At 46.8% G+C, this 15,692-nt stretch overlaps 1 protein-coding gene across 2 annotated transcripts in view; it reads left to right on the plus strand.

The window, feature by feature from the left end:
• The first annotated feature begins 455 nt into the window (after positions 1-455).
• Positions 456-15,692, plus strand: part of ADAMTSL1 (ADAMTS like 1) — a 697,981-nt gene continuing 682,744 nt past the window's right edge. For both annotated transcript variants that reach the window (XM_054032714.1, XM_054032715.1), the window contains exon 1: positions 456-844. In XM_054032714.1, the coding sequence (XP_053888689.1) occupies positions 758-844 (87 nt within the window). In that variant the 5' untranslated portion in view covers positions 456-757. The remainder of the gene's footprint in view (positions 845-15,692) is intronic.

Genomic DNA, 15,692 nt, shown 5'->3' on the forward strand with positions numbered 1-15,692 from the left:
TTTCTCATTTCTAATACTACAGGACTGGTGAATTTCCTCACTTGGAATCCCCTTACTTGCCACCCGAAATCCTACTGGCTCGGGAGGGTGGTTATCCTAGTTACAGTTTCTGGCTAGGAATGCTGTGGGATCCAGTTGGAATCCCAGATTGTTTCAGCTGAAAGGCAATAGGATGAATAGCTCAGCTGTAGGAGAGAGAGATGTGGAGTGGGGGAAGCCTCCAGAGTAGAAGTGGAGGAGAGTGACAGTGGGCTGGGAAGTGGGTGAGATGAAAACCTTAGACCTCCAGGGAAAGCAGCGGTGTCTCTTTAAGGCGTGCAAGGTGGGGCTAGTCCCTCCCCAGCCAGCCGCCCGCTCAGCAAACTTATAAATTTAGTAACAATATGTTTTAGGCGCTTGGATCCTGAAATTAACACCGCAGCAGCTCCGGGCGGATCGGTGTCTGTTACTCTCCGCCTTCTAGCAGCCCGGACACGAGGAGGGGAGGAGCAGGGGGGAGCGTTTCAACACATTATCCTGCCCTCCTGAGCCAGGACAAGTATCCCCCCGCCCATGCACCATTCACACAAGCCTGCCTATGCCCCATGGACAGACTGGCCTGCCACCAAGGGAGAGGCACTTGGAGCTTGAGCTGCGCCACCAGACGCGGAGCGTAAGCAGGAGCAGCCGCAGTCGTCTCTGGACGGACTAAGGCAGGAGGTCCGAGGTGAGGGGAGGTTTGCTGGCAGATTTCCACCTCCCCCGCCCTGGGGAGAGGATGTCAGCGCCAGGGGAGCAGCACAGCTGGGCTGCTAAGACCCCCATCCTCTCAGCCACCTTGTGGCTCCTGTGCTCCGCTACGCAGGTAAGAGAAGTTGCTTCGCATTTCCTCTGCTAGCCGCTCGCGTGCTGGGCTTCGCTCTGCCGCCCCCGTGAGGGCCGGGCACGGTTATCTCCAGCCGCCCCCATTACCGAGGGGCAGCAGCGCCCGGCTGTCCCGCGCCTCTCCCCGGAGGGCGGCCCTGGTATCGCGCCGGCGGCCGGCAGCAGGTTCCCCGCGAGGGCGGGCACCGGGTGGCTCTTGCTGGCTGGAGCCGAGTCCGGCGCGCTCAGCCCCCGCGCACCGCTCGCGCTCGGCGCAGGCCGGGGCGGCTCTCGCAGGCGTGCGGCATTCGGCGCTGAGCGGCGGCTGCTGCTCCTGCCCGCCCGCGTGTGCCCAGAGCGGCTGCCATCCCGGCAGGCTTGGGGGCTTGGCACCCCTTGGCTGCTGCAGCGGGAGCAGCTGGGATGGGGAGGAGGGAGGAGCCGGGTTTGGGGTCCCCACTCTCCTCACACATGGCCCCAGCGGCGACTCCTTACTTCTGGGGGCACCGGGTGGGGCAGGAGCCCCGCACATTTCCTGGGGACAGGGTCACAACCTGTGCATGCAGTAGGCCTGTAGTAGTGGGGGGGGGGGCCAGGCAAATCCAGGTCAGGCTGTGCCCCTCAGGTTTGAATAAGGTCTGGGAGGCCTCCACTATTCTCCAGGCACCATCTGGGGCAGGTGCCCTGCTCCCGAGGCAGGACAGCAGTAGCAGCACCCCTTTCACACCCTGCATCCAGCCCATGCACCAAGTGGTCTGTCCTCTTCAAATGTACCATGCAGGGTAGGAGCTCCTCCCTCACCTGGGGGGCAGACACACTTCCTGGCTGCTGCTAGAACACCGTAGCAGCTGGTAAGTGGGGCACCTACAGAGACTTTTTTTAGAAGTGCCACTGTGGGTCTGGAAACTTGCATACTGGTGGGTGTGATGTCATCAGGTCTCCGCTCATCCTGTAAAAGAGGAGAGCTGTTGTTGTGGGGAGGCAGGCAGAAAGGACTCTGGGTTAACAGCAGCGGAGTAGATTGCCCTGGTTAGGCAGGGAGTGGATAGCTTTGGGGAAACTAATAGCAGCAGTAAAGGTGAGCCTGCAGCTAACTAGTTTTGTATTTTATATGTAACATTTTGCTGATATGTTGTGTGTTTTGTTTAAGAAAACAAAGAAACCCTATCAAAACAAACTCTAGACTGTAAACACAGGTCTCCCAATGGGGAGAGCAAATGAGCCACCTGTCGCCAATAGTAGTAAAGTTGATTGATGCACTACTGAAAGGTGGTGGATACTGCTTGGATGAAGGTGATACAAGAACCTGTATAGGACAGAGCTTAGATAGGCAGGGTCCCTGTACCAAATACCTTAAATTCTAGGTATAGTGCCACAATAGGTTCCCCAGTCTGCAAAGGGCCTACATCAAAATACAGGGAAGAAATAATAGTCAGTTCTTACGAACTTGTGTGTCCAAAACAGACCACTACCCTCTGCAGACTTATCCCCTCCCTTCCTAATCTATAGCCAGATGCACTAACATCAGTAATGGCTGATTTTGTGCATCCCTTTTTATAAATGGCCCTGTATTACAGTCATGCTTTCCCAGCAAAAGTTGTTGAAACTCAAACTGAGGTTAGTTTTAAAGCTCTCAGGAAGGGAGGATGGGAGGGTCTTTATAATAAAAGTTGCGTACTATTAAGCTTTACTGAATGTCAGGAGTGCAGGTTTTTATCCTCTTGTGGGGAGGAAATGTTTCCAAGAAATAGAATAACTTTGGTAGTATCCTGTCTGTATTTTCAAATGAGTATTTCACTTTTTGAGAGCAATGTGCTGAAGTGGGCTGTGTCAATGGGTTTCTCATGAGTATAATTTACACCCACTTGCATGCTCTGCAAAGTAATTTACTTTGCTTAGTCATGGATTCACAGTTATGGAGCTTTTACTTCAGGGAGTGTAGTCATGGGGAAATAAGACAGGGGATCCCCATTCAGTGCTCTTGGGACATACAGTTAATGAAATCACTTTCAGAGAGGGTGTGTGTGTGTGTGTGTGTGTGTGTGTGTGTGTGTGTGTGTGAATCTTTGATCGTTGTGTTTTTAAGGTATAGGTTATTTTCCCAGGCTTGAGAAATAACATTGAGGTGTCTGTGAAAAAAACAGTGCCACAGACAAAATAACTGAAGTGTCGATGTAGAAGTATGATCCTCTCTGGACTGGCTCATAAGTGCATCACCAGAGTACACTTGGGCAAAATACTACTATTCTAATATTGGTGTACTTACAGAGCTTGCATATTAGCCTGCTTAGGTAAATGTCTTCAGATTGCACCATAATATGGAAACTGATGCTGGAAGAGACTTGTTTTGAGAGACAAAGTAAGCCCTGCACCTTATTTTACAGGTTATTAAAGCCACATTAGCCTGGATTCCCTGGTGGAACTCCTGCCTTACCCTTTCCTTATCTACCTTCTCAGTCCTGCCCCTAGACCAATCAGATCTGCCTCTTAGCACTGGGTTCTGTCTCTGCACACCTGCTCTTACTCTGTTTATCTGGTTCTCAGCTTTCCTCTGCTTCCAAAGCAACTTTTCTTTGGGGGGTGAGGGGTCAAAGTAACTTCTTGCTTTTTGTAGAAGGATTTTTTTTTCAAATTATTCCAATCATGTCTCAGAGTTCGTGGAATAGTTCTACAGGGCACAGAGGGGCTGGGTTAGAGCTGCAACAGAAATGCAGTGAAGTTTTCTTTGGCTCTTATGTTGAATACTTAACTCTAAATTGAAATTCATTTAGATACTCAGTGTAACAATTGAAGTAGTGGAATTTGGCATTGCCTCTTCACTGTATGGCTGCCTTCGATTTTACATTTAGATGGTTTGGATTGATGAACAACTTCTCTTGGGGCTACCCCAGCACACCGTTGCTGTTTCTTTGTAAAGAGCTAGCAAGAGTCCCCAGGTTAGGATCAGGGTCCCATTGTGCTAGGCACAGAACACACACACAATTAAAAGATGGCCCCTGCCTTGAAGAATTTACAGTTTCTTGGAATGGCATAAAAATGTACATATTAATATTTGGGTTTTTCTGCATTAAATGCTATCTTGACTATGAATGAAGCGTTTAAATGGCATTAAAATATCATGGTAAAAGATAACACTCGAAGTCTTCTGTTGCCCCACATTGATTTGAAAATAAGATTGAACTGTTTATTGTGTTTAATAAGATTCCCTCTGGAATTATGAAGGCTGGAAGTGTCAGGTAACAGAAAATAAAGCAGATTTCTGCCTCTTGAATTTTTGGGAGCAAGAAGCTAGACTGACTCTAACTTCGTTGAAGTATTATGCTGATGGTGGTGGACTCAAGATCTGGATTCAATTCCTGGCTCTGCAACATAAGAACATAAGAATGGCCATATTGGGTCAGACCAAAGGTTCATCTAGCCCAGTATCCTGTCTTCCGACAGTGGCCAATGTCAGGTGCCCCAGAGGGAATGAACAGACATGTTATCATCAAGTGATCTGGGCCCTGTCACCCAATCCCAGCTTCTGGCAAACAGAGGCTAGGGACACCATTCCTCCCCATCCTGGCTAATAGGTCCATCAATGGCTATCTTCCATGAATCTATCTAATTCTCTTTTGAACCCTATTATAGTATTGGCCTTCACAACACCCTCTGGCAAGGAGTTCCAGAGGTTGACAGTGCACTGCATGAAAAAATACTTGCTTGTGTTTGTTTTAAACCTGCTACCTATTAATTTCATTTGGTGGCCCTTTGTTCTTGAATTATGAGAAGGAGTAAACACTTTCTTATTCACTTTCTCCACATCACTCATGATTTTATAGACCTCTATCATATCCCACCTTAGTCGCCTCTTTTCCAAGCGGAAAAGTCCCAGTCTTATTAATCTCTCCTCATACAGAAGCTGTTCTATACCCCTAGTCATTTTTGTTGGCTTCCTATGTGATTTTGGGCAAGCCACTTAATCTCTGTGCCCCTCATTATACGTCCTGTTTCCCCTCTCTGTGTTGTGCATTTAAATCGTAAGCTCTTTGCAGGGACTGCATCTCGCTTTGTACTAGGCGCTGAATGTGCACAATACACTGATCCTTATTGGGGCCTCTAGGCACTATTATAAAATATTAACAAGTGGCATAGGAAGCTATTCTTGGGAGTGAAGGACATCCTTTTACTGTATGTTTGCAGTGATGAGCTGCCAAAATATTAACAACCGGTTCCCTCCTCCTCACCCCACGAGGGGGTCGTGCCCCCCCCCATCCCCAGGCCTCCTGCCCCATCCAACCCCCCACGTTCCTTGACAGCCCCCCTGGGAGCTCTGCCCCATCCACCCCCCCTTCCCTGTCCCCTGACTGCCCCCTGCTGCCCCATCCAACCCCTCCTCTCATTCCTGATGCCTTGCCGGGACCCCTGCCCCATCCAGCCACCCCTTCTATTTGTCCCCTGACTGCCCTTGGAATCACTGTCCCAGACTGCCCTGTCCAACCCCTGCTCCTTCCTGACTACCCCCCCCAGACCCTTGCCCCCATTCAATCCCCCTGTTCCCTGCCCTCTGACCGCCCCAACACTAATTCACCCCCCACAACTCCTCTGCCCTCTATCCAACATCCCCTCCCTGCCCTCTTATCGCGCTGCCTGGAGGTGGCGGCTGGGCCGGGCCACTCGGCCAGAGCTGGAGCTGCTCGGCTGGGGTTGGGACCGGAGCCACTCGGCCGGAGCCGGGGCACCCGGCTGGCCGGGGCCAGGGCTGGGCCGGGGGGATGGAGCCGGGGTGCCCAGTTGGCTGGGGCCGAGCGGGGTGCCCTACTTGCGCCCCTGCCCCAGCTCACCTGTGGAAGCCGCTGCTTCCTTCTCAGCCCTCCCAGGCTTCCCGCGCGAACAGCTGATTCGCAGGAAGCCGGGGAGGGGGAGGAGAAGCCGGGGGAGCGTTCAGGGGAGGAGGCAGAGGCGGCGTGAGATGAGCTGGGGCCAGGGGAAGGGCAGGGAGCTGCTGGAACTTTTGTTGAATTTAAAAGCCCTTTTCGAACCAGTTGTCCCTCACGGCACAACCAGTTCTAAAAGTGCTTCTAAATTTAACAACTGCGAACCAGTGGGAACCAGCTCCAGCTCACCTCTGCATGTTTGTAGTACAGTAACATTACCCATTGAAAGCTGCAGAAGGTTACATCTAGCTTTGCCTTCTCTTCCATGCTATATTTACTTCATGCTAGTCTACTCCAAGGACATGTTGATTTGTATTTCACTACACAGAAAAATTACCTAATTAAAAACTAGGTTCAATTTTAAATAGGGTAATTCACTGTCAATAGAGATGCTTTTGCAATCCATATGTTTTGAAGACTACATTCACGTTACAATTAGGGAGTTAGTTGGGTTGAAAGATCAAACTACGTCAGCCTTAAAACATATGGGCTGTTGTAAAGACCATTTTTATCTCCAAAAATGACTTGGAGATAGAATCCTATGAGAATAGCAAACTTAAATTATCTAGTCAACCAGCACTTTGATATCAAAACGTCCCTCTTGATTTTTTTTAATCTTTATTATAAAGCAATGTTGCCTCAGAAATCATTAGTATCTATCAACCTAATCTGATGTACGTGTATTGTGTGAATTATGATAGTACCTTGCATTCTGGATCAAGGTTCTGTTATGCAAGGTGTTGTACAAACACATGAGAAGGTGCTGCCTGCTCTGAAAAGCTTACAATCTAATTAGATGTTTGTCGTCTTTAATAGATAACGTCTCTTTTTGAACTTTACTGTATACTAGTTTTGGATCTTGGTATACCGTGCGATGAAGGTGTGAGCCGTGTGGGAGAATATTTTCTTTACAGCAACATCCATTAATGTATGTGGTGCTAGTAGCACTACTTGTTGTTAAGGTTGCCTGCTGGTTTCCACTATGAGACTCTGTTTTCTGTTGCTTATAATTTTGCTAAATTTAAACTGAGCTGAAATTTTCCATAAGGGGTGTCTGCCTCAGGCTGATTATCTGAAAATTTCAGCCAAAACAATGGAGCTATTTCAGAGAATAAGGTTAAGAAGAAATAAATTGTCTTGTCACTTAAAAAAAAAACTTCTGGTGACTCTTCTTTGAGAATCTCTAATACTCCCATGCTTTGGAGCAAGGCCTTGAAATTTGGCAACATGGTGATCTTGTGTCAGGGATGTGCCTTTTGCCATTTCTGTGAAAATCCACCCAAATTTGACCAAGTTATAAGGCTCAGTCTAAACTACAGAGTTGGGTAGATATAAGGCAGCTTACAACCAGCTAATTATGTCAGAAGGTTACAATGCTACTTCCGCTTAAGTACACTGACATTGTAACTCCGTTTCCATGAGAGGGGTAGCGCTTAGGTCCATGTAGTTAGGGCGATACAGTGTTGGTGTAGACGCTGCATTAGTTAAATTGTCTGTTGGCTGCCAACTGCAAGTGCGGCTGACAGCTGGAGTGCTCCCCTCACTGCCCCGGCGATGACAGCCTGAGCAGTCAACCAGATGTGGGCTCACAACTGGACCTCCACCCTGCTCCAGTGCTGAAAGCATGAACAGTCAGCTGGGCACAGGGCTCTCTCAGCTTACAGCTTGAGCTGTCAGCACCGGGGTGGGTTTGGGGGCTTGGGCTGTCAGTGCTGGAGTGGGGGGAGAGGAGGCTCGGCTGTGAGCCCCATGCCTGGCTGACATGCCTGAGGCTGTCAGCCCCAGGGCTGCTGGGCTCCAGCTGTCAGTGTCCCACAGTGCCCCACTTCAGTCAATGGAAGCCCTCCTGGTGAGAATGTGCACCACTGACCGAAGGAGCAAGTGTGGACATCAACCACCTCTTTAATTGCTGTGGTGGCTGTACATCAACTTGACTTAAGTCGACTTAATTTTGTTGTATAGACAAGCTCTAAATCTTTGAAAAATCTCCATTTGTATATGCCCAGCAGAGACTTCTGAGATTTTAGCTACTAAACATTGAGAAGATTCTGTCCTTCCAAAATAACTGCCAGCCCCTCACAGCTCCTAATGCTGGCCAGGCTGCTCATGCAGCATTGGCACAGAGTGACTGAGCAGGTTTCATCCCCTCATAGCTACTATGCTGCTGTGGGGGGTTTCTTTGGTATTGTCCCTGCTACAAGGATTTTAAATTTAATTACATTATGGTTGCTATTATGGAGGAGTTCAACTATATTCATTCTTGGACTAGATCCTGTGCTTCTCTTAGGACTAAATCAAGAATTGCTTTTCCCCTTGTGCATTCCAGGGCTAGCTGCTCCAAGAAACAATCATTAATGGTGTCAAGAAATTTATCTCTGCATCCCATCCTGAGGTGACGCGTACCCATCAATAAGGGAATAGTTGAAATCCCTCATTATTGTTGAGGTGTGTGTTTGTTTTTTTCCCCCTAGCCTCTGTAATCCCTGAGTATTTCACAATCACTGTCACTATCATGGTCTTATTAAAGCACGGAATTTCTATCCACAGAGATTCTATGATACAGTTTGATTCATTTAAGATTATTTGATGTTGTTTTCTGACCTCTGAAGAGGTCATCTCTTTCTATGATTGCCTCCAAGAACCAGTTCTTCTGCTATGATACCTCACTCAGGGAGAGGAGACGAGAAGGACTGCACGCAATAGGTCAAACTTCTAGCTGTTGGCCCATGAGTTTGTTCCCTGTATCTGCTGCGATGCCATTCTGCCTTATTCCCCTTTGAGGGTAATAGGCACCACCTTTGGGGGGGGGGAGGGAGGGAAGAGGAGGGAAGGAGAAATACTTTGCCTTGGATTTGATCTGTGCCAGTTAGCCAGTCATCTTTGGTGCCCAGCTGTCTCACCAAATAAGCTGATGGTAATTTCAGTAGTTTCATTCTTTATGCAGGCTAGGAGTTATAGCTGAGAGAAGGACTCAGATTTGCCATATATTAATAGGGGTTAAGGCTGCACTCCTTGACTGTATCACTAACAGTGTTGTCTTCTATATTTGTACAGCACCTAGCACAGTGTGCCTCCAATTCTTATGAGGCTTTTAGACTCTAAACAAATGCTGTTGAGATGTTTAGATAAGCAGTCCCTTGCTGGATACCTGTAGCATTGTTCTTGGTGTCTTGATGTGTTTTTTTTCCCCTTCATTTGGTTAAGTATCAGCAAGTCAATACTATCTTGCAAACTCCACCCTTTTAATGCACTCTATCCCTCGAGGGGTGGCTCAAGACTCCTTCCTGGTATTTGCTACTTGCAGTGGCTTCTCCCAGGGGTTGGATCCTGGTTTCTTTTTCAGACATCAGGTGCCTCCACCCAGGTGACTCCTCAATATCCCCAAAACACAGGTGGTGCTGTCCCTTGGGAAAATGAATAATGCTACTCCCAGGCAAGGGTTAGAAATCCAATACACAAGAAACATTAAAAGTACATCAGCACCAACCACACACGACACACCGAAAAATAAGACACACCGAAAAATAACAGTATAACAAAGAGGGACTTTATTAGGACCAGGAAAATAGGATCTGGGGAAGGAAAGGGATAGGGTTAGCTAACAAGTACTAAACACCAAATCAACCACTTCCCAGCACACTCAAATCTTCCCAACCCCAGCTCCCTCCTTGGCACCTTCCCAGGCAGATGGCACTTAGAGGCTGGAGTCTTGAGATGAGGGCTGCAGAGCTGTGAATAATGGCCAACTTAAACAACAAGGGTTCCCTTACTTGTTCCTGCCCCTGGGCGGGGCAGGGTCCTCACCTGCCTCCTACCAACGAGCCTGGTAGGGAGTGCTACGGAGGCCTTAGTTGGCTCTTGCAAGTCAGTGCCAAGTTGCAGCTCTCCTACTTTCTGCAGGGTTGGAACTGCCTGACCCATGCACCATTTCCTGCAGCAGGTCAAAGACTCCCTTTGTGGAGAGAGGGAGTTAATCATGCTGTTCTGCTTCTCTCACCGCTCCCACGCTCCAAGCTCAAAACTGAAACTAAACCAAGTTTCTTTGGCTAGATCTAAACTATAAACTTACATGGATATAACTGTGTTGCTTAAGGTGTGAAAACTCCAAACTCCTGAGTGATACAATTGTACTGACATAAACCCTGGTGTAGCCAGTGCTATGTCGATATGGGGGCTTTCCCCGTCATTGAAGTGCTACAGTGACATTTTAAGTGTAGACGTGCCCTTGTCTCTGAGTCAGGCTGTCCTGTCCTGTCCTGTCCTGTCCCCCGTCCCCCCACTGAAGGGGCTGAGCAGCCCTGGCTCAGAATTGGCCCAGCAAACTGCTTGCCCAGGTCACTCCATGGAGAAATTTCCATATTGGCCTCAACGAGAGTTTCTACTCCAATCTTTCTCCTCCCCTGGCTCCAAGCATTATGGGAAGTGGATTCAGGGTACTCTGGTAGCCATTACAGTTGTAGTCCCTAGGATAGGAACCCTTCCCCCACCCTCTCTGCCCCCAATAGGCTCAGTCTGGCACTCCAAGAGCTGGCAAATACCAAGTGAAGTTTACATTAGGAAGTGCGAATAAAATTAAATAGAAACTAGTTCACCCACCACTCAAGGTACTAGTTGAATTCTTTGTAAAAGTTGGCCTACAACATGCCTAACTTTCTCCTCTCCCACCTGATTTCTTAAGACAGAAGGGATCTGTGGATGGGTGCTGTGAAATTCTATCCTATATCTTAGCTGTATGGGCTCCATCATCCTCTGACTGATCTATTTTACTTGCCTATTCTAGAACAAAACACTTTTGTCTGCAATCTGGGTTTAGGGATGGAGCTGATCGATGAATTTGGGCAAAATTCTAAAAAAATTAATTAGTGAAGTAATGTCCCAACTCCCACCTGTGATGGTAACCTCATGTAAAAGATTAGAAAAACTGAATCAAAGAAAGTGTTAGCCTTTCAATCTCTCAGCAGCTCCTAATCCGTCTTTGTCTGGTAAGGGGATGATTATGACTCTCCTGGAATGGGGAAGATGTTACTCAAAGGAAACATTTTATTTTGCACTTCAAGAACATCACTACATCTTTACCCCGATATAATGCTGTCCTCGGGAGCCAAAAAAACTTACCGCATTATAGGTGAAACCGCGTTATATCAAACTTGCTTTGATCCACCGGAGTGCGCAGCCCCGCCCCCCCGGAGCATTTCTTTACCGCATTATATCCGAATTCGTGTTATATCGGGTTGTGTTATATCGGGGTAGAGGTGTACTTTTAATTACAAGAAAAAAACCATACTTCCTTGAACTAAGAAATAATTATTTTCTTTAAATTGAAAGGAAGATTTAGGGATTTGGCTGATTCAAATCTGGGCACCAAATTTGAAAGATATCTTACTTGTATACTATCTAGAATAGATTTTTATGTAAGCTGAATAACAATAATAAAAAAAAAACGTGCCACTCTGGCCTTTAAATGGATTACTGTCTCAAATTACACTGGCCAGCGGCGGCTCCAGGCACCAGCGCAGCAAGCGCGTGTCTGGGGCGGCAAGCCGCGGGGGGCACCCTGCCGGTCCCTGCGAGGGCAGCAGTCAGGCAGCCTTCGGCTGCTTGCCTGCGGGAGGTCTGCCGGTCCCACGGATTCGGTGGCAATTCAGCGGCGGGTACGCCGAAACCATGGGACCAGCTGACCTCCCGCAGGCATGCCACTGAAGGCAGCCTGCCTGCTGTGCTTGGGGCGGCAAAAAAGCTAGAGCTGCCCCTGACATTGGCATTAGCCCTCCATTGGTGCAGGTGCTGAGGAAATTGGCCAAATCGACAAGATCCAATAAGGGAATAAAGGCAGGGTAGAAATTGGCCAATACTGAAAGTGACAGAATATAGATACTCTTCTCCAAATCTGAGTGGGGGAAGTAGGTGTGTAAATTAAAGATCGAATTTTTATGGTCAACATGTACATCTGATCCATAGACGGTGCATGATGTATACAGAATTATAAGTATCAGAGGGGTAGCCGTGTTAGTCTGGATCTGTAAAATGCAACAGAGGGTCCTGTGGCACCTTTAAGACTAACAGATGTATTGGAGCATAAGCTTTGCGGGTGAATGCCCACTTCATCCCATGCGTCTGACGAAGTGGGCATTCACCCACGAAAGCTTATGCTCCAATACGTCTGTTAGTCTTAAAGGTGCCACAGGACCGTCTGTTGCTTTTTACAGAATTATAAGGATCAACTTTTTTTACAGTGGAGAAAGTGTGCAAAAACTAAATTCAAATACTTTTCATACATCATAACCTGGTCTTTAGTCTCTAGTTTTTTTTCAGGCTAGTGAATTGTGGCTGTTGCAAGGATATGATCATCTTTGTCTAATTTCCTTGCCATAGGAGCAGATGGTATGTGTGTATCGGATTTGGTTCTGCACTAGTATATTCAGGATTCCTATTTCAAGATGTCAGTGCCATAGAGCAAAGGGTATAGTATGTAGTGTTGCTGTTCTCTATTTCCATCAGTAGCTGGGTTAACAATATTGTCACGCAGATAGAGCACTCTGAATTCGCACATATCTTATCTCCCTTGGTGTTAACAGGAGCATTGATTGTGAAGACCACGCTCTTCAGGAGGCAAAAGTGACCACATCAATTTTGGTAATCTAGGTTTGGTTAGTCTTATTGCCCAGGGTAAATTTGTGGTCTCTTCCCAGGCTCCCACTCATGGAAGCCATGGAGGTGGCCCCTTGCCTCAGTTTCCTTTTTGGGTTCCCAGTAACGCCGTTCAAGTTTGTCTTCTAGTCCATCTACACAATTTATTAACAAAACATAGTGCAAATAATCCATAACAGTCTCAATGTATACTCCATATTACCCCAGTGCACCTATTCCCTGTGCTCACCATACCCCAGTGTCTTCTGTCACAACTAGGTTCCTTAGCCAGTCTCTTCCATCACTCTGCCAGGAAACCCACTACAGCCCTTCCTTCTGAGGTGCAACCCTGCTCTTCCCACTGGGAACTCCCAAACTCTAGGTATACCTAGACTTTAGTAAGGCATTTGATACGGTCTCGCATGATATTCTTATCGATAAATTAGGCAAATACAATTTAGATGGGGCTACTATAAGGTGGGTGCATAACTGGCTGGATAACCGTTCTCAGAGAGTTGTTATTAATGGTTCCCAATCCTGCTGGAAAGGCATAACGAGTGGGGTTCCGCAGGGATCTGTTTTGGGACTGGCTCTGTTCAATATCTTCATTAACGACTTAGATATTGGCATAGAAAGTACGCTTATTAAGTTTGCGGATGATACCAAACTCGGAGGGATTGCAACTGCTTTGGAGGACGGTTATAATTCAAAATGATCTGGACAAATTGGAGAAATGGTCTGAGTTAAACAGGATGGAGTTTAACAAAGACAAATGCAAAGTGCTCCACTTAGGAAGAAAAAATCAGTTTCACACATACAGAATGGGAAGAGACTGTCTAGGAAGGAGTACGGCAGAAAGGGATCTAGGGGTTATAGTGGACCACAAGCTAAATATGAGTCAACAGTGTGATGCTGTTGCAAAAAAAAGCAAACATGATTCTGGGATGTATTAACAGGTGTGTTGTGAGCAAGACAGGAGAAGTCATTCTTCCGCTCTACTCTGCTCTGGTTAGGCCTCAGCTGGAGTATTGTGTCCAGTTCTGGGCACCACATTTCAAGAAAGATGTGGAGAAATTGGAAAGGGTCCAAAGAAGAGCAACAAGAATGCTTAAAGGTCTTGAGAACATGACCTCTGAAGGAAGGCTGAAAGAATTGGGTTTGTTTAGTTTGGAAAAGAGAAGATTGAGAGGGGACATGATAGCAGTTTTCAGGTATCTAAAAGGGTGCCATAAGGAGGAGGGAGAAAACTTGTTCCCCTTAGCCTCTAAGGATAGAACAAGGAGCAATGGGCTTAAACTGCAGCACGGGAGGTCTAGGTTGGACATTATGAAAAATTTCATAACTGTCAGGGTGGTTAAACACTGGAATAAATTGCCTAGGGAGGTTGTGGAATCTCCATCTCTGGAGATATTTAAGAGTAGGTTAGATAAATGTCTATCGAGGATGGTCTAGACAGTATTTGGTCCTGCCATGCGGGCAGAGGACTGGACTCGATGACCTCTCGAGGTCCCTTCCAGTCCTAGAATCTATGAATCTATGAAAAGCCTCTCTGCTGGTAGCACCCCACGCTTCCCCTGGCCCAGTCACGGTTCCTCAGGGTCCAGGATGCAAGCACGGAGTCATCAGTGGGCTCTCTACTGCTCTGCCTTCCTTCTGCCCTCTCTGGCCTAGAGCCATCCAGCAACACCTTCTTTCTGCTCTCCTGCCTTCAACCTTTTCCCATGAATCACTGTCTGTCTTGGGAAGCTCTCCTCTCCTGCCCTTCTCCTGAGTGACTCAGTCTGCTGTGACTCCCAGCTAATCTTGTATAGCCCCCTATATTCTTTCCACCCTCTTAATTGACCCAACTGGGAGCATCTAGTCTGGAACAGGAGAGCTGCGCCCAGTTCTGTGTAATGGGCCAGCTGCCCTGTTCCACCCAATTTCTTGTCCACCCAAATCCTCTCCCATGAATATAAACAGATTCTTTTTTATTAAACTGCAGTTCTACTCTGGAAAAAAGTCTGTTTTTTTTAATGGCCACTCTCTGCATGCCCAATGAAGTCTAATGCGGCTGCACAGGTATAACTGAAGACATAGTTTGTTCTGAGGGATATTTATTACTATTGCTGATGCTTGAGGAAGACCAAATTCAGCTTGGTTGTTAGATCAGATTGAGGTAGTGGCTGTAGCTCTGGCAGGTAGAAAATTTATCTTTCTGTTTTTTAAACTGAATTAACTTAATATGGAGACATAATAAATGTGGAATGCCATTTTGTAATGACTTTCCATAGTAGGTCCATGATTTAAGGCTGCAGCTCCTCAGCAAAATAGCATAAAATATACATTGTTCATGCAGCTTTGCCTTATGTGATCAAAAAAGGAAATCAAACATGCAGGTATTTTAAATATTCACTTACTATCTTACACTTTTTATCTAGTTTCTTTCATCATGTTTCTTGAAGCACTTTGCACATCTGAAATGCAACCACCTCTGGGGTGAAACATGACATGTCTTTAACAGCACGTAGCAATGATACAACATTAGTTCACAACAGCTGGTGAAGAATACGTTATCCAAGTGAAATTTGACCCTATCCAAAAAATCATTCTTTAAAGTCTGCCCAGACTTGTGTGTTTATGTATTTTGTATGCCTTTTAAGAGGGATATTGTGCAGTCAATATAATATATATTGGCCTGCTAAACCCAGGGTTGTGAGTTCAGTCCTTGAGGGGGCCATGTAGGGATCTGGGGCAAAAATCTGTCTGGGGATTGGTCCTGCTTGGAGCAGGGGGTTGGACTAGATGATCTCCTGAGGTCCCTTCCAACCGTGATATTCTATGATTCTAACTCATAAATTATTTGCCTTCTATAACACTGATAGAGAGAGATGCACAGCTGTTTGCTCCCCTCCCCCCCCCCCCCCCCCCCCCCCCCCGGTATTAATACCTTTCCACTGCTCTACACGTCCCTCTTCTTCCTTTCAGACAGCAGGAGAAAGTATCTTTTCCCATGCTCTAGCAGACCCATCATTCCAAGGTACTTTACCTTGAATAGATCGCTGTTGAGTTCTAATGACCACCAGGATCTCTGATCTGGCAGAGAAGTGACACAGCCCTGCCCACTCATGGTGGATACATGTACAGAGGTGCATTCATGATACAGCAATTTTCATAGTAGTAATTTCATAGAATCGGCCAGGATTCATAATTTGTACAGACTGATCCCCCAAATCATTACACTCATGATGAGATTCTCTAAAACTAGAAAGTTTTGTGTCATTTGGAATTAAGATAACAAAGATGTAGGTTTGGTTCAAACACTGA

Source organism: Malaclemys terrapin, chromosome 6 (assembly GCF_027887155.1).
Source record: "Malaclemys terrapin pileata isolate rMalTer1 chromosome 6, rMalTer1.hap1, whole genome shotgun sequence".
Classification (NCBI taxonomy): domain Eukaryota; kingdom Metazoa; phylum Chordata; order Testudines; family Emydidae; genus Malaclemys; species Malaclemys terrapin.